The 22989-nt window shown below is 43.5% G+C and overlaps 2 protein-coding genes across 5 annotated transcripts; both read right to left on the bottom strand.

The window, feature by feature from the left end:
• Nucleotides 1-6926: 6926 nt before the first annotated feature.
• LOC110538932 (syntaxin-12) lies at nucleotides 6927-15495 on the bottom strand. 3 transcript variants are annotated; one of them, XM_021625904.2, is made up of 10 exons: nucleotides 15388-15495; nucleotides 14247-14401; nucleotides 13712-13781; nucleotides 11714-11807; nucleotides 11147-11284; nucleotides 10921-10967; nucleotides 10674-10785; nucleotides 10168-10240; nucleotides 9924-10006; nucleotides 6927-7709 (listed from the first exon to the last, which is right to left on the bottom strand). In XM_021625904.2, exons 2-10 carry the CDS (start codon nucleotides 14344-14346, stop codon nucleotides 7617-7619), a joined length of 810 nt encoding a protein of 269 aa, XP_021481579.2. In that variant the 5' UTR covers nucleotides 14347-14401; nucleotides 15388-15495; the 3' UTR covers nucleotides 6927-7616. The 3 variants fall into 3 exon arrangements, with proteins under 3 accessions (XP_021481579.2, XP_021481592.2, XP_021481586.2); XM_021625917.2 differs by having other exon boundaries at nucleotides 10921-10964; XM_021625911.2 differs by having other exon boundaries at nucleotides 14247-14383; nucleotides 15388-15492.
• A 4147-nt stretch (nucleotides 15496-19642) lies between these two features.
• On the bottom strand, nucleotides 19643-22927 carry LOC110538915 (tRNA selenocysteine 1-associated protein 1). Of its 2 annotated transcripts, none has more exons than XM_021625890.2 (7): nucleotides 22768-22927; nucleotides 22293-22390; nucleotides 22017-22116; nucleotides 21748-21800; nucleotides 21326-21485; nucleotides 21135-21168; nucleotides 19643-20909 (listed from the first exon to the last, which is right to left on the bottom strand). In XM_021625890.2, the coding sequence occupies exons 1-7, from the start codon at nucleotides 22789-22791 to the stop codon at nucleotides 20764-20766; spliced, it is 615 nt and encodes a 204-aa protein (XP_021481565.1). In that variant the 5' UTR covers nucleotides 22792-22927; the 3' UTR covers nucleotides 19643-20763. The 2 variants fall into 2 exon arrangements, with proteins under 2 accessions (XP_021481565.1, XP_021481571.1); XM_021625896.2 differs by lacking the exon at nucleotides 22768-22927 and adding an exon at nucleotides 22556-22738.
• Nucleotides 22928-22989: the final 62 nt, after the last annotated feature.

The raw sequence follows: 22989 nt of genomic DNA, 5'->3' as shown, positions 1-22989 counted from the left end.
TAGCAAGTAATTCCCAATCAGTGTACTGTAGATGAAGGGGAGGAGGGGAGGGTGGTTTGATTGGGTTGGCGCCCCCCCTTGGGGTGTGCCGTGGCGGAGATCTTTGTGGGCTATACTCGGCCTTGTCTCAGGATGGTAAGTTGGTGGTTGAAGATATCCCTCTAATGTTGTGGCGGCTGTGCTTTGGCAAAGTGGATGGGGTTATATCCTTCCTGTTTGGCCCTGTTCGGGGGTATCATCGGATGGGGCCACAGTGTGTCCTGACCTCTCCAGTCTCAGCCTCCAGTATTTATGCTGCAGTAGTTTATGTGTCGGGGGGCTAGAGTCAGTTTTTTATATCTGGAGTACTTCTCCTGTCTTATCCGGTGTCCTGTGTGAATTTAAGTATGCTCTCTCTGATTCTCTCTTTCTCTCTTTCTTTCTCTCTCTCGGAGGACCTGAGCCCTAGGACCATGCCTCAGGACTACCTGGCCTGATGACTCCTTGCTGTCCCCAGTCCACCTGGCCGTGCTGCTGCTCCAGTTTCAACTGTTCTGCCTGCGGCTATGGAATCCTGACCTGTTCACCGGACGTGCTACCTGTCCCAGACCTATTATTTGACCATGCTGGTCATTTATGAACATTTGAACATCTTGGCCATGTTCTGTTATAATCTCCACCCGGCACAGCCAGAAGAGGACTGGCCACCCCTCATAGCCTGGTTCCTCTCTAGGTTTCTTCCTAGGTTTTGGCCTTTCTAGGGAGTTTTTCCTAGCCAAAGTGCTTCAACACCTGCATTGCTTGCTGTTTGGGGTTTTAGGCTGGGTTTCTGTACAGCACTTCGAGATATCAGCTGATGTACGAAGGGCTATATAAATACATTTAATTTCATTTGATTTGATTTGATTTGATAAGCCTTTGAGCCATTGTGCAAAAGTGGCCGGTAACAGAGACAGAGAGCGGGGGAGGAATGACAAATAATCTCTCAGTGATGAGGACCACTCATGGCACCTCAACAGCAGCACAGCTATCTCCTCCACTGTCTCCACGACAACCACTAGCTACAGTTGTCTTGACCTATGGGATGGATGTAACCGGGAGGATCTGGCTGTTTTGCTAAAGGGTTGGAAAATAACCACTGGAGTGGAGCTGTGCCAAAGGGGCCTCAAGAGGGCTGGTGGGGACCGAACCACACGCTCCGGGCCAGGTGGCTATATAGCACCAGGGAATGGAGGAGACCTTAGGGAAGGAGGTCCCCCTAAGTTGGTCAAGTCTGAACCTAGGAGTTTGGGCACTCGGAAAACATTCAGGGAGCAGATGGAGGAGAGGAGAAGGGCTATCTGAGATATGTCGAAAGTTTCATGGTTTGACGCAAGACCGGATTCCGAGGTGCTCCGTGATGAACCTGAAATAATTGAACAAGAGCAGTTAGTAAACAGGTTCATAATAGTCTTGGTGGAAGAGAGCATAGCTGGGAGTGGCTCGCCATCCCATCAGATACTGAAACAGGTCTCCCGCGTGTAGGAAGGGGCTCAGTTTTAGGTGAGTGTAAGAATTTCTGACAGAATGGGCTAAAATAGCCCCCACTCCAAGTGTTGTAGGTGAGGGATGCACTTGAGAGGATAGGAGCCAAGGGGTGAGATGTCAGCTAACCTCACCAGCATCAATGAGGGCAATTTCATCAAGAACGATATGGTTGGGAGCGCCCTGGAGGTACTAATGCAGTTGGTTTATGGTTTACCTATTGAGGAGATGCCCTATGGAACAAGACAAGGACCAGTGCTGTAAATGGGGAGTCTTTATGGTGTGACAAGCTGTGGACGTAGGATTAGAATGGGGAGTCTTTATGGTGTGACAAGCTGTGGACGTAGGATTAGAATGGGGAGTCTTTATGGTGTGACAAGCTGTGGACGTAGGATTAGAATGGGGAGTCTTTATGGTGTGACAAGCTGTGGACGTAGGATTAGAATGGGGAGTCTTTATGATGTGACAAGCTGTGGACGTAGGATTAGAATGGGGAGTCTTTATGGTGTGACAAGCTGTGGACGTAGGATTAGAATGGGGAGTCTTTATGGTGTGACAAGCTGTGGACGTAGGATTAGAATGGGGAGTCTTTATGGTGTGACAAGCTGTGGACGTAGGATTAGAATGGGGAGTCTTTATGGTGTGACAAGCTGTGGACGTAGGATTAGAATGGGGAGTCTTTATGGTGTGACAAGCTGTGGACGTAGGATTAGAATGGGGAGTCTTTATGGTGTGACAAGCTGTGGACGTAGGATTAGAATGGGGAGTCTTTATGGTGTGACAAGCTGTGGACGTAGGATTAGAATGGGGAGTCTTTATGGTGTGACAAGCTGTGGACGTAGGATTAGAATGGGGAGTCTTTATGGTGTGACAAGCTGTGGACGTAGGATTAGAATGGGGAGTCTTTATGGTGTGACAAGCTGTGGACGTAGGATTAGAATGGGGAGTCTTTATGGTGTGACAAGCTGTGGACGTAGGATTAGAATGGGGAGTCTTTATGGTGTGACAAGCTGTGGACGTAGGATTAGAATGGGGAGTCTTTATGGTGTGACAAGCTGTGGATGTAGGATTAGAATGGGGAGTCTTCATGGTGTGACAAGCTGTGGACGTAGGATTAGAATGGGGAGTCTTTATGGCATAAAGACTCCCCATTCTAATCCTACGTCCACAGCTTGTCACACCATAAAGACTCCCCATTCTAATCCTACGTCCACAGCTTGTCACACCATGAAGACTCCCCATTCTAATCCTACATCCACAGCTTGTCACACCATAAAGACTCCCCATTCTAATCCTACGTCCACAGCTTGTCACACCATAAAGACTCCCCATTCTAATCCTACGTCCACAGCTTGTCACACCATAAAGTTTAGGATTAGAATGGGGAGTCTTTATGGTGTGACAAACTGTGGACGTAGGATTAGAATGGTATGGAACCCTGAGGCCACTGTTGTGGGTGATAGAAGCACTGATAGTGGTGTATTTAGGAATACATCTGGTGGTGTGTGTGAACATGGGCAGCAAGAATGTGCATCAACAAGGCAGGTTGGGAACAGCTCGTAACAATGGGGTGTACCGCAGACAGGTGTGTATCTGTGGTGACAGATACTACTGGGCTGTGTGTAAGATCGCAGGGTGGCTGCTGGTGTTGGGATTGTTCACAGCATTAGACTGGATTATATTACAAATAAATGGACTGATTATGTTTAATAATGTACGGTATCCTCTATACAGAGCGAACAAGTCGGAGCTCCAACTTCGATGGGGGTGGAGGACACAAACATTCTGAACTCATGAGGGGTCGCTGTCGCTCGTGGGTTTATTTACATGCTAACAATGGCCGTTTTCTTCTGTAGGCCCACTGTGGAATATGCGGGATTGCCCATGGATGGATTACCTATGGTTGACCCCGGGGGAACCGCTATGTACCGACTGTGTGGAGAGGAGAGGTCTACAGTGTGGGGAGGTCTACAGTGTGGAGAGGAGAGGTCTACAGTGTGGAGAGGTCTACAGTGTGGAGAGGTCTACAGTGTGGAGAGGTCTACAGTGTGGAGAGGAGAGGTCTACAGTGTGGAGAGGTCTACAGTGTGGAGGGGTCTACAGTGTGGAGGGGTCTACAGTGTGGAGAGGTATACAGTGTGGAGAGGAGAGGTCTACAGTGTGGAGGGGTCTACAGTGTGTAGAGGTCTACAGTGTGGAGAGGTCTACAGTGTGGAGAGGAGAGGTCTACAGTGTGGAGAGGAGAGGTCTACAGTGTATATGTATATACTGTACCCTATATCAGCTACTGCATCTTTATGTAATACATGTATCACTAGCCACTTTAAACTATGCCACTTTTGTTTACATACTGTACCCTACATTACTCATCTCATATGTATATACTGTACTCGATACCATATACTGCATCTTGCCTATGCCGTTCTGTACCATCACTCATTCATACAGTACATCTTTATGTACATATTCTTTATCCCTTTACACTTGTGTGTATAAGGTAGTAGTTTTGGAATTGTTAGTTAGATTACTCGTTGGTTATTACTGCATTGTCGGAACTAGAAGCACAAGCATTTCGCTACACTCGCATTAACATCTGCTAACCAAGTGTATTTGACAAATACATTTGTTTTGATTTGATTTTGAACCCGGACCATTCACCTGGCCAATGGAAAGGTTATCTACCAGGAGAGAGAGTTAATCCATGGAGGGGGTGTCATGACCAGTGGGATGGATGTAACTCTCCCCCCTGCTGAGCTACAGTTAATTCTAGGACGGAGGGAGCATGAGGCCAGAAAAATAGAGATTCATCGTGGGGGAGGAAAAACAGTAAGGGGAAAGCTGGGCAGCGTCTCAGTCAGCCAAGGACTGCAGAGTAAGCATGGTCATTGCCAACATCAGCACCTTCGCTGCCGACACCAGCATCCAAGGGTGGAGCTTGGGGAAGAACCAGAAAGGGCAATGGAACATGAACTTCCTCCAACCCCTCCTTTGACGTCCTTCTGGAGATCGACAAGTGCAACAAAAAATGGGGCTTGGGGGTGGGTGAGTCCAATATGGACCAGACATAACCAGTTTTGAAGTAGGAGTTAAAGGGTATGTCAGTATATAAATCATTGTTTGAGGGATAGAATCTCTTTCCTTTTGGGGTATTTTGCTTAGAGGGGATTTGGATTATTTTGCTATTTTACTGCTGTTTTTAGATTTAGATCAACTTTTTGGAACAAGGCTAACTGACACAGCAACCAGGGTTGGGGAGTAACGGATTACATGTAATCCATTGCATGTAAGGGATTATAAATGTAGCTATTTGCGCCTAACAGATTGTAGGTGTTGTGGATTGCTGTTCACCAATCTAAATGTGTATTTGAACCCAATAATGGTTGAATTCAAGAAGTTTAAGCTGCCTATCAATCATTGTTTTTGAAGCCAGTGAACAGCCAGTGAAAAATGTGCTCTTGCAACAGCTGCATAGTGCAGATCCAAGCATATAGAATAAAAGTGTTTTTTTTATTGCTCAATCTAATTCATGGTGATAAAAAAAGGAATCCATAGGCCTAATGGACACATGCTCAAATTTGCACACTTTTTAGACTTAAAGGGGCAATCTGTAGTTGCTACATCCATTTTTGGATTTATCATGGATGGTCAGTCTTTGCATCCATAGGTATGTCTATTAATCTGAGAGTGGTTACATTTCTCCAGGCCCACCCCTCAGCTTTTTACCAAAACAGAGGCGGGGTGGCCGTTTAGTTATTTTTTCATCGCTGGATTTACCCTTTAAACAGCTGCATATTATCAAGATATCAAAGTGTCACCAACAAAAAGGTAAACAGTCCTATAGCAAATGCAGCATATGGCATTCATTTTTCACATGTAAACAGCACTTTTCAGTAGTGCTCAAAGCATGCCATTCCATGACTGCAGCATTTATTTTCAACTCGAATCAATGAGCCCAATCAGTCCTCCATGACAACAAAATCATAAACAACAGAGTAGGGCTGGCTCCTTAGTTTTGGGGTCATGCTCCGGTAAAACAATTTGGCTAATCTATATTTCCATTTTTTAATGTCATTTTCTAGAAGATCAAGAGGTTTAACATTTATTGGAATGACTGGAATTCGGATAGACATTGGTTTTTAATGTAAGCTATAATTTAATCATATGTAGTAGAAAGCGATGGGTTAGAGGAAGCCTACATAACCAACCCATAAAGTCAAATTTAAAATCCATATATGACCAGCTATGTAAACTTTAACATTGATTTATCCTGCAATAAAATGTTATTTAATTGGTAACATACATTTTTGTCTTCTTCTAAGGCCTCTTAAGAGGAAAGTAATCTAAAAGTAACCGGATGTAATCAGATTACGTCACTGAGTTTGGGTAATCCAAAAGTTAAGTTACTGATAATAATTTTGGACAGGTAACTAGTAACTGTAACGGATTACATTTAGAAAGTAACCTAACCAACCCTGACGGTAACTATACCTCTCATGGAACAGTAACTCCAGGTCCTCAGGTGAAGGGTTTGTTGCGTGCACCTGTAGGTGTAAAAAATATTTTCATAATGACAGTTGCCGAGTGGAGAAAGTATCTTAGGAGAGTCTGGGAAACTATTGGTCGTACAAGGGCACAAGGCGAGACCCAGATGCAGACACAGAGTCTTTGTTGTTTTTTATAACCCGAAAGGAGTAGGCAAGAGAATGGTCGTGGACAGGCAAAAGGTCAAAACCAGTTCTGAGTCCAAGGCAGAAGGGTCAGGCAGGCGGGTACCGAGTGCAGAAAAACAGGCAAGGGTCAAAACTGGGAAGACTAGAAAAAGAGAATAGAAAACAGGAGCACTGGAAGAACACGATGGTTGACTTGAAAACATACAAGACGAACTGGCACAGAGAGACAGGAAACACAGGGATAAATACGCTGGGGAAAATAAGTGACACCTGGACGGGGTGGAGACAATCACACCAACAGGTGAAATAGATCAGGGCGTGACAGGTCGCCCTATCTCCTGAGTTAGTTGTCTTGCTGAGTGGTTTTTAATACAGGTTTCTCCCACTCTGGCGATCATTGACTGTAAGGCTGGTGCCGCAGCTGGAATCAGCAGGGCACTTACATCGGGACAAGGCCTGTCAAGGCAACACCTGTAGGTAATAAACCTGAAGCAGGGGTAAACTAGGCTAGCTCACTAATCACAAGGGAGAGGTGTGAGTCGAGCATGACACAGTCTCCACAATAACCGCCATCACCGCTGCAAATCCCCATGACAGTACCATGGACAATGCTCCCTAATCTTGTGCATAGTTAGCAGGACAGTGTCTTATAAACATATAGTAAACATGTTTTTATTAAGGTACGTTAAGGTATGTTAACCAACCTACCACACATCATAAACACTACTGCAAAATTGCAAGACTACTACACGCTTTGGTATATCTTGACTTGTTTAATAGCTAAATAAAAGCATGGTAGACTACATGATGCTTGTGCACCTTACAACAGGCATAACAGCGCCATCTTGTGGAAAGTACATAGCCCTGCGTGACACAGTCAGGACTCGTTGCACAGTTGATTTTATTAATGAAAGTGAGCATAATAATAATAATCATCATCATCATCATCATTTTGTTTGTTGTTTGTGTGCTATCAAAGGAATCCTCCTTATCTCAACTACATCATGTCCTTGTGGTAATACTATAAGACATCTGGAAGAGAATCAGACATTTACAACATGAAGAGAATAGGGAGGCAGAAAATAAACCATATCAAACCGTACACATGGCATTTATATACATACAAACTTGTGCAGCATTGCATTAGATAAGACATATTCTAACACAGTAATGTATGTAATGATGACAGAGATGATTTGCATGGCTGACATGGAAGTAAGTGCAGGGCTGTGTTAGATCAGTTAGTATATCATATATACAGATAGGGAAGAGAATTTATACAATCTATTCCTTACGCCTCTATATCTTGCTTGAAAGCATGCACGCACACCGGCACGCACACCCGCACACACATTCACTCACTCAGACGCTCCATTGGAAGCCATTCTAGGCTGTCATTGCGATGTGCCATTAAAATCCTTCCCCGGTGCTCTTCCTGTCCTCTCATTTGATGGCCTGCCAGATGATGATAGCCAGGACGGTGACCACCAGAGACACCACCATGGCCAGCATACACATCCTCTTACGGGACTTCTTCTACAGGGGGAGGGAGCACAAACAGGCCGTGATTGGTGATTGGAAATAATCATTTGTTCTTAACTGATTCGCCTGGTTAAATGAAGGACGCTGATCATCGACAGATCATTCGGTCTTATCTACATATCAAACACGGCCCATGTTGTGATGGTGTTGTGTTGATACCTGGTAGTAGGGCTGACACAATAATCGTATAATTGTGTAACCGACAATTATGGACAATAACCAAAAATATTATCATAGTCGTCTTAAAACATTCATTTTAGGAGGGGGGATGAAACTGTATTTTCATTTACAAATAGTTCACCCAATAGCAGTTTTTCATTATTATATGAAGAGGGTAAAGTTATTTTACGAGCAGAACGGCACGCTTGGGAGGAAAAACTTCCTTTCCAAAAGCTCCAAATGGTCATTAGTTTTTGAGACCAAAGCTATTCATTAGGTATAAAAACCACATTAGGTATATTCTCCATTAGTCAGCACCTCTACAGTCGTGGACAAAAGTTTTGAGAATGACACAAATATTAATTTCCACAAAGTTTGCTGCTTCAGTGTCTTTAGATATTTTTGTCAGATGTTACTATGGAAAACTGAAGTATAATTACAAGCATTTCATAAGTGTCAAAGGCTTTTATTGACAATTACATGAAGTTGATGCAAAGACTCAATATTTGCAGTGTTGACCCTTCTTTTTCAAGACCTCTGCAATCCGCCCAGGCATGCTGTCAATTAACTTCTGGGCCACATCCTGACTGATGGCAGCCCATTCTTGCATAATCAATGCTTGTCAGAATTTGTGGGTTTGTGTTTCTCCACCCACCTCTTGAGGATTGACCACAAGTTCTCAATGGGATTAAGGTCTGGGGAGTTTCCTGGCCATGGACCCAAACTATCAATGTTTTGTTCCCTGAGCCACTTAGTTATCACTTTTGCCTTATGGCAAGGTGCTCCATCATGCTGGAAAAGGCGTTGTTCGTCACCAAACTGTTTCTGGATGGTTGGGAGAAGTTGCTCTCGGAGGATGTGTTGGTACCATTCTTTATTCATGGCTGTGTTCTTAGGAAAAATTGTGAGTGAGCCCACTCCCTTGGCTGAGAAGCAACCCCACACATGAATAGTCTCAGGATGATTTACTGTTGGCATGTCACAGGACTGATGGTAGCGTGCACCTTCTCCGAACAAGCTTCTCCGGATGCCCCAAACAATCGGAAAGGGGATTCATCAGAGATAATGACTTTACCCCAGTCCTCAGCAGTCCAATCCCTGTACCTTTTGCAGAATATCAGTCTGTCCCTGATGTTTTTCCTGGAGAGAAGTGGCTTCTTTGCTTCCCTTCACCAGGCTATACTACAAGAGTTTTCACCTCACTGTGCGTGCAGATGCACTCACTCCTGCCTGCTGCCATTCTTTGAGCAAGCTCTGTACTGGTGGTGCCCCACAGTACAAGCTCTGTACTGGTGGTGCAGCTGAATCAACTTTACGAGACGATCCTGGCACTTGCTGGACTTTCTTGGGCGCACTGAAGCCTTTTTCACAATAATTGAACCACTCACTCTCCTTGAAGTTCTTGATGATCCGATTATTGGTTGATTTAGGTGCAATCTTACTGGCAGCAATATCCTTGCCTGTGAAGTCCTTTTTGTGCAAAGCAATGATGACGGCACGTGTTTCCTTGCAGGTAACCATGGTTGACAGAGGAATAACAATGATTCCCAGCACCACCCTCCTTTTGAAGCTTCCAGTCTGTTATTCGAACTCAATCAGCATAACAGAGTGATCTCCAGCCTTCTCCTCGTCAACACTCACACCTGTGTTAACGAGAGAATCACTGACATGATGCCAGCTGGTCCTTTTGTGGCAGGGCTGAAATGCAGTGGAAATGTTTTGGGGGATTCAGTTCATTTGCATGACAAAGAGGGACTTTGCAATTCAATGCAATTCATCTGATCACACTCTTCATAACATTCTGGAGTATAAGCAAATTGCCATTATACAAACTGAGGCAGCAGACTTTGTGAAAATGAATATTTGTGTCATTCTCAAAACATTTGGCCACGACTGTACACTAAATCATTTTCTCTGGGTGTGTGCTAGCTCATGTTTTTTTATTAGACTAGTATTCATTAGGTATGCCATAGCTAGTTTTCAAAGATGCATTATAAGCTCAAACATTTTTCAATAATAGTGGTCATTCCATAATTGTCACAGCCCTACCTGGTAGTAGGCGGCCCTTTGGAGCTGTCCGGTCCCTCTGTCTACATGGACCTCTGCACTCTCCACGTTAGCCTCAATGCTGTCTGTGAAACAGAGAGGAGAGGAGACACAGTGAAGGACAGGGTCACAGGAGCCAGGACTGATACAGTATCAGATGGAGTTCTAAACCTTCACAGACAGCAACCTTCTGAACCAGCATGTTATAAAACCAGAGAGGGAGAAAATCCATGTCAAGTCTACTAACCGATCATCTCTCCCTGGTCGTGGATCATCACTGCCAGGTCCTTAAAGATCTGGTTTACATCCATGATGTCAGACTGGAGGGAGAGGAGAAAGGGAGAAAGTCACCACGAGGGTTAGTTAGGCTGAAGTCCAAATCGAACCCTACTCCCTAGCCCCTACCCCAGTCCTGTCAGATCTACAGGAGTGGCTATACTCGGGAATAGGGGCTAAAGGTCAGGCTATACTGGAGACAGTGGAGGCTGGTGGGAGGGGCTATAGGAGGACGGGCTCTGTGTAATGCATTAATTGCATATATTTGATGTGTTTGATATCGTTCCATTCATTCCATTCCAGCCATTACACAGAGCCCATCCTCCTATAGCCCCTCCCACCAGCCTCCACTGTCTAGAGAGTTTGGGCAAAGGGTTGATTTGGAGTTCAACAGTATGCTAAATGACTCAAATGTAAATGTAATATGGCTCTGTGATTCCTGTATGGAATGTGAGTGGAGCTGGTAGCTGTGAGTACCTCTAGCTGCCTGATGTTGGTCTCTCTCTCCTTGATGACCTCCAGGTCCTCCTCTGTGACCTCTGGCTCCTCCAGCTGCTGGGTCTGACTCTGACTCCAGTCATCATCATCTCTACACACTCACATCAAACATACACACGCACAAACCCACGGACACAGACACACACAAACACACAACTTTGTTACAACTTAACATTTTTATTCTAACAGTATATTTGATAGGATTCTACCTCCACTGTGTACCTACTTTTCAAATGTCACAAGTTGTTCATCGACGTTCCCCTCGTCTTCCTGCTGAAATAAAAACAAACCCATCATTGAAGCACTCTCATTCACATTGCATTATACTAATCAGTCATCATACTGTAATATGACAATGAAACTGTGTTTTATTTTGCATTTTTAATAATACTATTGGTGAGTGACTATGACAGGCGGCTAATTCTAGGCCTATGAGAAAGCAGGGTGTTTACCGTGAGGCGGGACCCGGCCCGGGCCCTGGCCACTGATTCCCTCTCCTTCTCGGCCGCCCGTCGCTGGACTGCCTGGAAGTTGTTGAGCGCTGCAGAGAAGTCATTCATCAGTCGGTCTTTCTGGATCTTCTGCTGTCTCTGGAAGGATCAATCACACAATACAGTAAAGTTGATTAGAGCAGAGTACAGCAAAGTAGAGAGGAGAATAGTACAGTAGAATGGAGCAGAGTAGAGTACAGTACAGTAGAATAGAGTAGAGCAGAGCAGAGTAGTGCAGAGCAGAATAGAATAGATTCAGTAGAATATACTGTATGGTGAGATGTCCTCACCAGAGTTAGATATGATTTACACATTTGGGTTGTTAGATAAGATGATATACTGTATCAGGAAATAGAACACAAGATTATCGACATACAGTTAGTTAAAATGTTAGCATTACTAGGACTTTGATGTAGCCTGGTCCCAGATATGCTTACACAAACAGATCTGGGACCAGTCCATAGATGCGGAATTCTTCCAAAGAACTATACAAAATATACAGTATCTATGCATATAACTTCCACTCACCTGTTCCGAGGGAGGGAGAGGCAGGGAGCCCAGATCTTTCAGGTGTCTGTTGGTCTCTTTGGCCAGCTGGTTGGTGTAGTGCTGTACCTGTTGGCTGTGAGTAGCACACACACACACACACACACACACACATTCATATATTTCATTAGTGATGTTCTTGTTGTCCCCATCAGTGGTGGAAAAGGCTAAGTGTTGAAGTAGTCAGTTAGTGTTAGTAGTTACTTAGTTACTGAATAGCAGTCAGTAGTAATAGTCAGCAGTAGTGTCAGTAGTACTGATTAGCAGTCAGTAGTAATAGTCAGCAGTAGTGTCAGTAGTACTGATTAGCAGTCAGTAGTAATAGTCAGCAGTAGTGTCAGTAGTACTGAACAGCAGTCAGTAGTAATAGTCAGCAGTAGTGTCAGTAGTACTGATTAGCAGTCAGTAGTAATAGTCAGCAGTAGTGTCAGTAGTACTGAACAGCAGTCAGTAGTAATAGTCAGCAGTAGTGTCAGTAGTACTGATTAGCAGTCAGTAGTAATAGTTAGCAGTAGTGTCAGTAGTACTGATTAGCAGTCAGTAGTAATAGTCAGCAGTAGTGTCAGTAGTACTGAATAGCAGTCAGTAGTAATAGTCAGCAGTAGTGTCAGTAGTACTGAATAGCAGTAGTACTGAATAGCAGTCAGTAGTAATAGTCAGCAGTAGTGTCAGTAGTACTGATTAGCAGTCAGTAGTAATAGTCAGCAGTAGTGTCAGTAGTACTGAATAGCAGTCAGTAGTAATAGTCAGCAGTAGTGTCAGTAGTACTGATTAGCAGTCAGTAGTAATAGTCAGCAGTAGTGTCAGTAGTACTGAATAGCAGTCAGTAGTAATAGTCAGCAGTAGTGTCAGTAGTACTGAATAGCAGTAGTACTGAATAGCAGTCAGTAGTAATAGTCAGCAGTAGTGTCAGTAGTACTGATTAGCAGTCAGTAGTAATAGTCAGCAGTAGTGTCAGTAGTACTGATTAGCAGTCAGTAGTAATAGTCAGCAGTAGTGTCAGTAGTACTGAATAGCAGTCAGTAGTAATAGTCAGCAGTAGTGTCAGTAGTACTGAACAGCAGTCAGTAGGAGTAGTCAGCAGTAGTGTCAGTAGTACTGAATAGCAGTCAGTAGTAATAGTCAGCAGTAGTGTCAGTAGTACTGAATAGCAGTCAGTAGGAGTAGTCAGCAGTAGTGTCAGTAGTACTGAATAGCAGTCAGTAGGAGTAGTCAGCAGTAGCGTCAGTAGTACTGAATAGCAGTCAGTAGTAATAGTCAGCAGTAGTGTCAGTAGTACTGAATAGTAGTCAATAGGAGTAGTCAGCAGTAGTGTCAGTAGTACTGAATAGCAGTAGTACTGAATAGCAGTCAGTAGTAATAGTCAGCAGTAGTGTCAGTAGTACTGAATAGCAGTCAGTAGTAATAGTCAGCAGTAGTGTCAGTAGTACTGAATAGCAGTAGTACTGAATAGCAGTCAGTAGTAATAGTCAGCAGTAGTGTCAGTAGTACTGAATAGCAGTCAGTAGTAATAGTCAGCAGTAGTGTCAGTAGTACTGAATAGCAGTCAGTAGTAATAGTCAGCAGTAGTGTCAGTAGTACTGAATAGCAGTCAGTAGTAATAGTCAGCAGTAGTGTCAGTAGTACTGAATAGCAGTCAGTAGTAATAGTCAGCAGTAGTGTCAGTAGTACTGAATAGCAGTAGTCCTGAATAGCAGTCAGTAGTAATAGTCAGCAGTAGTGTCAGTAGTACTGAATAGCAGTAGTACTGAATAGCAGTCAGTAGTAATAGTCAGCAGTAGTGTCAGTAGTACTGAATAGCAGTAGTACTGAATAGCAGTCAGTAGTAATAGTCAGCAGTAGTGTCAGTAGTACTGAATAGCAGTAGTACTGAATAGCAGTCAGTAGTAATAGTCAGCAGTAGTGTCAGTAGTACTGAATAGCAGTAGTACTGAATAGCAGTCAGTAGTAATAGTCAGCAGTAGTGTCAGTAGTACTCACAGTCTGTCCTGCAGCTCTGGGGTCTCTTGCCTCGTCCCCATCTGGTACAGCATGTTTTTGATCTGCCCAGCTGTATAGCAAAACAAACACTGTGAAGTGAGCTGAACTAAGAGAAGGGGGAACTGAGAAAGCAGGATAGAATAACTCTTCTCTCTCTTTATCTCTTTATCTCTTTATCTCTCTCTAAATAGAGCACTATATACTGTAGGCATACTCAGGCTATTCTTGTCTCAGAAGTTCATTTTTTTTAAACTTCAGACACCTCTGCCTAATATTAGTTAAATCAAGAGAGGAGATCAGAAGTAGGTGGAAGACACAAATAGACCCAAAACATCAAGCCTCCTAGACTTATTTGTGATAGTCAATTGTCCAAAGTGTGGGTGTCTGGTGTTAGGGTAGGTTATAGAATAGAATAGGCCTACTTTCTGGTGTTAGGGTAGGTGATATACCATATAGGGAAATGTGCATTGCAACATGTCACTCGCAGCAGTAGAACACTGGGTTCTGTCACTGTCTTGTTCATTTCACCACTCACTATTCTGTGTGATTTTCTGGATGTTGACACTGCATGTCTGGGTGAGGTTGCTGAAGTCTGGTGGCTGCGAGTGGTAGCTGTCTGCTCTCCCATATGACATCCTTGCTCCTGGCGTCTGTCACACTCCGTAGTGGGGACTGAATTGTTGGACACACCTGTCATACAGTCACATATAGCAGCCTTCATATATTCAAACAATCACCATTGTCAGAGTGCATATAATATCATCACTTGACGCTACATAAGACTAAGTAAGGATAGAAAGACAGAGATAGTTGTGGTTTATCCTCCATCCGACCACATTGGTGGGCTATAATATATCGACTACTTACAGTGCACATTGCCGCATAGGCTAGGCCACATTTCGTCATGAGCGCAGGTTGTTTACAATCGGAGCGAAGGTTCGGCAAGCACCCGAGCCGACTGTAGGCTGGCTATCCATGTGCACATGACAAAAATGCCATTCTATTCGGCGCTCTACTTCATTGTAATGGCCCAAATAACAGTAGCCTACTGTTGCAAAAAAATATCCCAGAAACGTTATTTAGCGGGTCAACCATGACCAAGATATGAGGTCACGTTATAATTTGAACTGATTATTAATTACACAATTCTGTGAGCTGCTCATTTCATGATTGTAGGCTATAGTATAGCCCAATTGAACATGAATTACTATTTAAGAATAGCCTCGGTCTAACGCTATTATTCAGCCATAACATCTGAAATATCAGCTAAAAACTATAAAGTGACAGCGACAAGCCTGCATTACATTAAAAAAAATATATGGAGAGCCCTCAGTCAGTCTGACATGCTCATATAGGCTATTGGTTTCAATGGGTTGTGTAGCATATAGGCCACTAGGCTAATTAAAATCGAAAGGCAGAAGACAAGTATTCAACTTAATTAAGAAAACAGCTACAGCTACACAGAAACAACTGTAACCAGTTCCATACTATGTGTTGAACGCTGTAGATACAACGTAGCCTACCTATCCAGTTGAATCACTGACAGTTATAGGCACTGGCAGTCGCAACGTAGCCTACTTTCTGGGTGGTTTTACCAGTGTAGACAATCAACATAAATCTGTTTTCTACTTACATATGTAAAATGGTTGATAAAATATTCTGATAAAAACCCTTACTTTTCAATGCGATTGCAGTATAATGCGTCGTTTCCCGTTTATGTCTCCGTATTATGAGATTTCATCTAAGACCGAGCCCATAATGTGACGTCACACGTTGGTTGTCGGTCACAGTAATTCAGTGTGCGATTGTGATGTGATTGTGTCTGATCATATTCTGAGGCAGCAGACAAAAACTCATACGCCGAAACAACATACTAGATCTGTACTAAATAAGTAAAATAGTAACCTCGGGTCAAGTGTATCCCTATTGAAAAGTAACTCATTTTATGAATTCAGATTTGTTTATGTTAGGTTATGGGCTACTTTCTCTGTTGATGACAGATTCGTATCTCTGATATGAGGGTTGGGAGATGATTGGAGTGCAGCTCAGTCTGCAGGTTCATTATTATCAGACCACTATGAGCAACATCCATCACTCAGTCCTAAAATCTAGGTCAACATAACTAACGATAGAATAACTAAGCCTTTTGGTTTAATAGAGACCAGCAGTAGTAGGCTGCCCTGTGCCTGTCCCATGACTTTCACACTGCTTCTTATAATGGATCCCAAAGGCTGCTGCACTGAGCTGCACTCACATGACCAGCCGGTGTCAGGCTCATTAGTAGGACATGAACAGATTGAGTGGGTAGGATTTTGGAACATGGTCTCAGAGCATTTTGTATTATTCTGTACGTAAATCGGTGACACTCCATTCAGTCAAAATGCAAGCGGAGATCTACCGCTGACTTTTTAAATCATGACTTAAAAAACATAAGCCTATGCAACATTAACCAATTAAAACAGTACTGTAGCAATGAGGTTTGTGCAGTAGGCTATAGGCCCAATACATCATCACTGCGTATTTTGCAATGCTGGAATTCAATCAATCAAATTTATTTTATATAGCCCTTCGTACATCAGCTGATATCTCAAAGTGCTGTACAGAAATCCAGCCTAAAACCCCAAACAGCAAGCAATGCAGGTGAAGAAGCACGGTGGCTAGGAAAAACTCCCTAGAAAGGCCAAAACCTAGGAAGAAACCTAGAGAGGAACCAGGCTATGTGGGGTGGCCAGTCCTCTTCTGGCTGTGCCGGGTGGAGATTATAACAAAACATGGTCAAGATGTTCAAATGTTCATAAATGACCAGCATGGTCGAATAATAATAAGGCAGAATAGTTGAAACTGGAGCAGCAGCACAGTCAGGTGGACTGGGGACAGCAAGGAGTCATCATGTCAGGTATTCCTGGGGCATGGTCCTAGGGCTCAGGTCCTCCGAGAGAGAGAAAGAAAGAGAGAATTAGAGAGAGCATATGTGGGATGGCCAGTCCTCTTCTGGCTGTGCCGGGTGGAGATTATAACAGAACATGGCCAAGATGTTCAAATGTTCATAAATGATCAGCATGGTCGAATAATAATAAGGCAGAACAGTTGAAACTGGAGCAGCAGCACAGCCAGGTGGACTGGGGACAGCAAGGAGTCATCATGTCAGGTAGTCCTGGGGCATGGTCCTAGGGCTCAGGTCCTCCGAGAGAGAGAAAGAGAGAAGGAGAGAATTAGAGAACGCACACTTAGATTCACACAGGACACCGAATAGGACAGGAGAAGTACTCCAGATAAACAAACTGACCCTAGCCCCCCGACACATAAACTACTGCAGCATAAATACTGGAGGCTGAGACAGGAGGGGTCAGGAGACACTGTGGCCCACTCCGAGGACACCCCCGGACAGGGCCAAACAGGAAGGATATAACCCCACCCACTTTGCCAAAGCACAGCCCCCACACCACTAGAGGGATATCTTCAACCACCAACTTACCATCCTGAGACAAGGCTGAGTATAGCCCACAAAGACCTCCGCCACGGCACAACTTAAGGGGGGGGGGGGGGGGGGGGGGGGGGGGGGGGGGGGCGCCAACCCAGACAGGATGACCACATCAGTGACTCAACCCACTCAGGTGACGCACCTCCTCCAGGGACGGCATGAGAGAGCCCCAGTAAAGCCAGTGACTCAGCCCCTGTAATAGGGTTAGAGGCAGAGAATCCCAGTGGAAAGAGGGGAACCGGCCAGGCAGAGACAGCAAGGGTGGTTCGTTGCTCCAGAGCCTTTCCGTTCACCCTCCCACTCCTGGGCCAGACTACACTCAATCATATGACCCACTGAAGAGATGAGTCTTCAGTAGAGACTTAAAGGTTGAGACCGAGTTTGCGTCTCTGACATGGGTAGGCAGACCGTTCCATAAAAATGGAGCTCTATAGGAGAAAGCCCTGCCTCCAGCTGTTTGCTTAAAAATTCTAGGGACAATTAGGAGGCCTGCGTCTTGTGACCGTAGCGTACGTGTAGGTATGTACGGCAGGACCAATTGGACCAATGTACGGAATTGCCCTGCCAATGTTGTTCTTCTCAGACCATTTTGGTGGGGGAAAAACAGGTAGATGATCAATTTGTTGTATTACTCGTGAAGCACCGCTAAGTGAGCATAATATACATTTATTTAACATTTTTATTGGACTGATGGCCTACATCTGACAGTCAGTCTGAGGGGAAGGACCAGCGGTGAGACTGCCTCTCATCCGACTCATTGTCCCTCTGTCCTCTGTCCTCCTTCCCCTCAGACTGACCATCAGATGAGAAAAGAGGACACAGTCTTCCAGCTGATGGCAAAACTCAAGTCACACTGCATTATTTCTGCCTCATGCACCAATTCATGGTGTTAATCCTTTGACCAGAGAAAGTGAAATATTCCTCGATATTAAAAAAGATAAGACGCTAATAATAACAACCCAAGTTTATCGGAACACTTTGCAAAACTCATTCATTGCAGCTGCAGTACTGTTTGTAGCGTTTGGAAGTAGGGCGAACGCACATTTAATGGCTTATAACGGTTTTGAACAAAGTGTTGACAGTGCTGAATAACAATTTAAACATGAACTTACACATAAAAACAGCAGCTCTTTGCTGTATTCGTCGTCTCTCTCTAGTCATGGTTGTAAAAGTTTTTAAATGTCAGTATCAACTTTGCTCTGCGTTCAATGCTTATTTTTTTCCAGTCTATGGCTCGATAAACTGTGCAGACACAGTAATTTGAGACATTTGATTGGCAAACTGTAGGCCTATAGATGCACTTGATTCGCTCTCTGGGCCTGCCGGGTAGGTAGAGTTCTGCCTTCAGACACATGAAATGGTTCAAAATGGGAACACTTTGCCTTCCCGGTGCTAGGGCTGTTGAATCAAGTGCACCTACCGCCAACAGCGTGAAACAAATACAAAAAATAGGAACACAAGGCTTTATCGTTGGCATTTTTACAGAAATGTTTGGTGATCGACTAGGAATGCCTTGTAGATTGACCGGTTGGTGACCACTGATTTAGTATATGTTACGTTTCATATGGTATGTATTAATTTGTTAATGTTCATCATCCATTTCGTATGTTACCAATTGAAAAACGTACAATGTGCTGCGAATTTGCAAAACATATGATATGTTACAAATTCCAATTTGTTGTGGCTAATGCTAATGTTAGCTAGCTCTAGGTGTTAAGGATAGGAGAAGGGTTAGCTAAAAGGATTAAGGATAGGAGAAGGGTTAGCTAAAAGGATTAAGGTTAGGGGAAGGGTTAGCTAACAAGCTAAGTAGTTGCTAATTTGCTAAAATGCTAAAGTTGTCCATGATGACATTTGAACATGCAACCTTTAGGTTGCTAGACGTTCACATTATCCACCCACCCATCCCGACCAACCTACTTTCATTTTTGCCATAAGAACCCTTCTATGTGAGCATACCAAACTAAACATAATATACTCATTTGAGTGTCCCGGATGTACGTATACTATGCTACATCTAGTCTATGAGAACAGTCTGCAACGATAGACACTCTCTGGGGCTGGGTGTGTGGAATGATTGAGGTAGCTGGATGCAACCTGAATGGCTCTGTTTCACTTCAGGATTCTGATTCCAGCCTATAATTGAGGAGGATTCTAGGATGGAATACCCCTCCCCCCCAATTAATTACTAGGCATCTGGTGAATTGAAACTAGTAAAAGATGGATTTTCATGTGCATGGAGCAAAAACATATATCATATTTTTTTGTGCTTCTCTACTCTGTTATTACAGGAGCAGGTTTTTAGTTAATCTTTTCATATAGAGTAACAGATTATTTTAGGGCCCTAAAGTTTGTTTCGGAATTAGGTTGTTCCACATTGTCAAACATAGCTACACTCCTGAAAAATAACAAATTAAAAGACAAAAAAATTCAATAAATTCACAACCAAATATGTTATATAATTAATTAAATGTATCAAAATTAGCTTTTAATACATGTCGGTCTCAGAGCATCAATGTCACATGTATTTATCTTCAAAAGCAAGACATATGAACACTGGTGATGTGAGCTTGTAGATACGGATATTCTTTGCTGTAGTCAGCATGTGGTCTCGGAGCTAATTAACACTGAACAAGCTGATCTGATACTGTATTTCTACTACAGTAATATGAGGTGATCCGTAGACTAGCCTTAAAGAATACCATCATATCCTGCTAAACAGGACATTCCATTTGACATTGATGAAACAGTTCCACTTTATAATAACTCTAATGAATAAGCATTCATAACCTACTTAAAGTATTTCATTATATGAAAACACGAAAAAGCATATATATTAATTTATGAAGCATTTGTAACGTATTATTCATGTAAGTTATTATAAAGTGCTACTGATGAATTGAGAATGAATACACGCACTTCCACATTGTCTTCTGTTGAAGAATATTTACACAAAGCAGAATCAACAATCCTGTCTGTACCACAGCTTTCAAATTATAACATGGAGGAGAAAGGTTTAAAACACCCACTACACAGTCTTCCACTCCACAATAAAAAGCAAGTGACCCTAGATAGATAATCAATAGGTTGAATGGGGTGTCGAATAGGGATTATATTTCAATCTTATTCTATTTTCCAGTGTGGACAATAAATATGACAAGGTAGCTATGTGAGGGAGGGAAAAGACATAGGCTAATACTCGCACTGCGGTCCTTTAAGATGATTACAAAGACATCAAGTACCGAAACAAGCCTGTTCATTGGGCAATCAATTAGAACAAAACCAGTGCCCAATAACCCAAAATAAATGAGTGGGGGTGAGCAATAAAAATTCAAACATGAGGGGAGCATCCTTTCAGTCACTGGAGCTGGGTTCACACAAATCATACACTGTGGTCTGTTCGCTTAGCCCATTGCAAGAGTACCATACACTGAAGACCAGCTACTCTTGGCAGGCAGGACGAGATGCCTTTACCCTTTGAACCTTCACACTGGGCTGTTCCAAACAATCCACATCGAGAGGTTGAGAGAGTCTGACTGTTGCTGTCTGTCGACCAGGGGGTCTGCTAGCTCTACTGTGCCATGGATGGTGCAACAGCAGTAGGACCAGGAGGCTCCAGGGCAGGCCAGTGGCAGTCTGTGAGGGCATCATACAGCTCCTCACTCTCCTCCATGTACTGCCTGTTGGCAGCCACCACATCCAATGCCACCATGGGGTCTGCAGGAGGCACACACACAAGGCACACAGTAAGAACACAGTCAAGCACACAGACAAAGGGGCACAGCCCGAGAGCCTTAAAGATCAGACAGACTGGACAGTTTGAAGGCTATACTCCAGGCCTGGGTTCAATACATTATGTCAAATAGTGTCAAATACTTAAGTTGCTTTTTTGAGAGAGAAATGAGAAAGAAAGAGAGAAATGAAAGAAAACAGAGCACTCACACTCCAGTCCATCATCTTCAGTCTCCCCATAACCCTAAAACAAAAAGAAAGGTCTTTACTCACAACAGCCATACCCTAACCCTAAGAACCACAGTTATTAACCTCTAACATCACATATTCAGTGGTCATTAGAATGGTACAGCTTATTTATATGTAAAGAGCAGTAGAGTAGAGGGGGTGGGAGAACACACCTGGTTACTATAGTCATAGTGGTTGTAGTTGTAACCTCCGTAGCTGCCCGTGTTCTGGTCATAGCCCCAGTTGGAGTAGTAGTCAGGGTACTGTTGGTAGTACTGGTTGTTGTTGTTGTACGAGTATGGCTGACTGTACCTGTTGTCTGAGTAACCACCTCTGTTTTTTACAGGAAAGAAAAATATCACGTTTATTCATAAAGGTTAATAAAAATCAATATGCTATTAATAATGAGTAATGAATTAAAAGTGTGGATTATTTGGGATATGTCCTACATCTGTGATGGGAGACAACAACTTGAACATACCAAACAAATGGAGTAAAAGCGTCTTCTTTCATCTACACACAACTACCTTTACTGTATGAAGGGAGGCTCTGTTAGTCCCTGGACAAAGTCAGTTCAGAGGCATGCAGTACATACCTGTTCTCTCCTTGTCTTCCGTACGTGGCACGGTTTAGTTTGAACCTCTTCGGCTGTAGAGAAGAGAGTGTTTTGTTCAGAATGGATTATTCCAGACGTTATTTATCTCTAATAAAGTTAATGGGTATATCAATAGTTCACCATATGCCCTATACTTATCCAATCCTCTCAGAGTGCCTGAAATAGGTGTAGTAGGTAGGGGCTATGGGTTGATTCGGGATTGGAAATCAATGTGGAATCATTAAGTGCTGTGTGTGGTGGCCCTGTACCGGTGTGGCTCCAGGGAGAGGCTTCCCGTTAACTTTCCTGAGACACCTCTCAGCAGTGGCCTCGTCCGCCAGCTCAACAAAGCAATAGCCTGCCGCACCCCTAGACAAGGTGGAGAAGGACCAAAACACATAGGTGTCGTGTTTGATGGTTGTGCAATTTATTGTTATTGAATAGTGATAGTAATACAGTAGCTACAAGACATCCCCAAAGACAAAAAAAAGTCTGCATCAGTCATAACCCTCCTATTGTAGTAGCCTAATGTTCTCCCGTCTTACCAGTTCATTTTGTTCCGGATGATTCTCACCCCCACCACAAGCTCTCCCATGGTGGCGAATGCACGAGAGATGAACTTCTCGTCCATATAAGGCTCTAACTACAGGGGATGAGAGAAAACACTAAGTTTAACAGAAAACCTATACTCTAGCTAGCTACTGTAAATTGCCTACACTCTGTACTCTACACTCTAGCTAGCTAGCTACATTCAACTGAACATAATCTCAAACATTCAGGGTCACTGACTTGGTGTGGTCTTTATCACCTGGAAATGACAGTCTTCACTGGACTGGAGGCTCTTTGGGGCTTGTCAGTGAGGGTGCATCTATTAGCTAACGAGCTAGTTGTTATCACGGTGGTAGCACTGAGGGGAGGTAACACTAGCTATCCTAAAGTGGGAGTCACACAAGAGCTAGGATATGCTAATGCTAGTTTTCTATGCATGCAAAGTTGTTATAATAACATATCAGGACTTACGTTACCCATCCATAAGCAACTCATTTTGTTTACAATTTTAGTTCACCAACGTAAACACAGCTTCATAACACAAGCTGCGATTGTTGCAAATCTGCAGAGTGCCATCTAGAGGATTTGTGGATGGTGGTTGGGGGTGTTCCTTTTACTGTTGCATTGTGGGATAGTAAAGTCCTCCACATTGCGTCACATTTCCTAAAACGTATTGGCGCTTTTGGTGCGTTC

This window comes from Oncorhynchus mykiss, chromosome 2, assembly GCF_013265735.2.
Source record: "Oncorhynchus mykiss isolate Arlee chromosome 2, USDA_OmykA_1.1, whole genome shotgun sequence".
Taxonomy (NCBI): Eukaryota; Metazoa; Chordata; class Actinopteri; order Salmoniformes; family Salmonidae; genus Oncorhynchus; species Oncorhynchus mykiss.
This window is presented reverse-complemented; position numbering and strand designations above follow the sequence as displayed.

Excerpts from the sequence above, each read along its gene's own strand:
- LOC110538932 (XM_021625904.2), bottom strand. The coding sequence starts at position 14,346 with ATGTCATATGGGAGAGCAGACAGCTACCACTCGCAGCCACCAGACTTC. Across the intron at positions 13,782-14,246 it reads CCAGAAAATCACACAGAATA|CTGGGCAGATCAAAAACATG; the intron begins GTGAGTGGTGAA and ends TTTGCTATACAG. Across the intron at positions 10,968-11,146 it reads GGGCCGGGTCCCGCCTCACG|CAGGAAGACGAGGGGAACGT; the intron begins GTAAACACCCTG and ends TTTTTATTTCAG.
- LOC110538915 (XM_021625890.2), bottom strand. The coding sequence starts at position 22,791 with ATGAGTTGCTTATGGATGGGTAAC. Across the intron at positions 21,801-22,016 it reads CTCTCCCTGGAGCCACACCG|CCGAAGAGGTTCAAACTAAA; the intron begins GTACAGGGCCAC and ends TCTTCTCTACAG. Across the intron at positions 20,910-21,134 it reads TGAAGATGATGGACTGGAGT|ACCCCATGGTGGCATTGGAT; the intron begins GTGAGTGCTCTG and ends TGCCTCCTGCAG.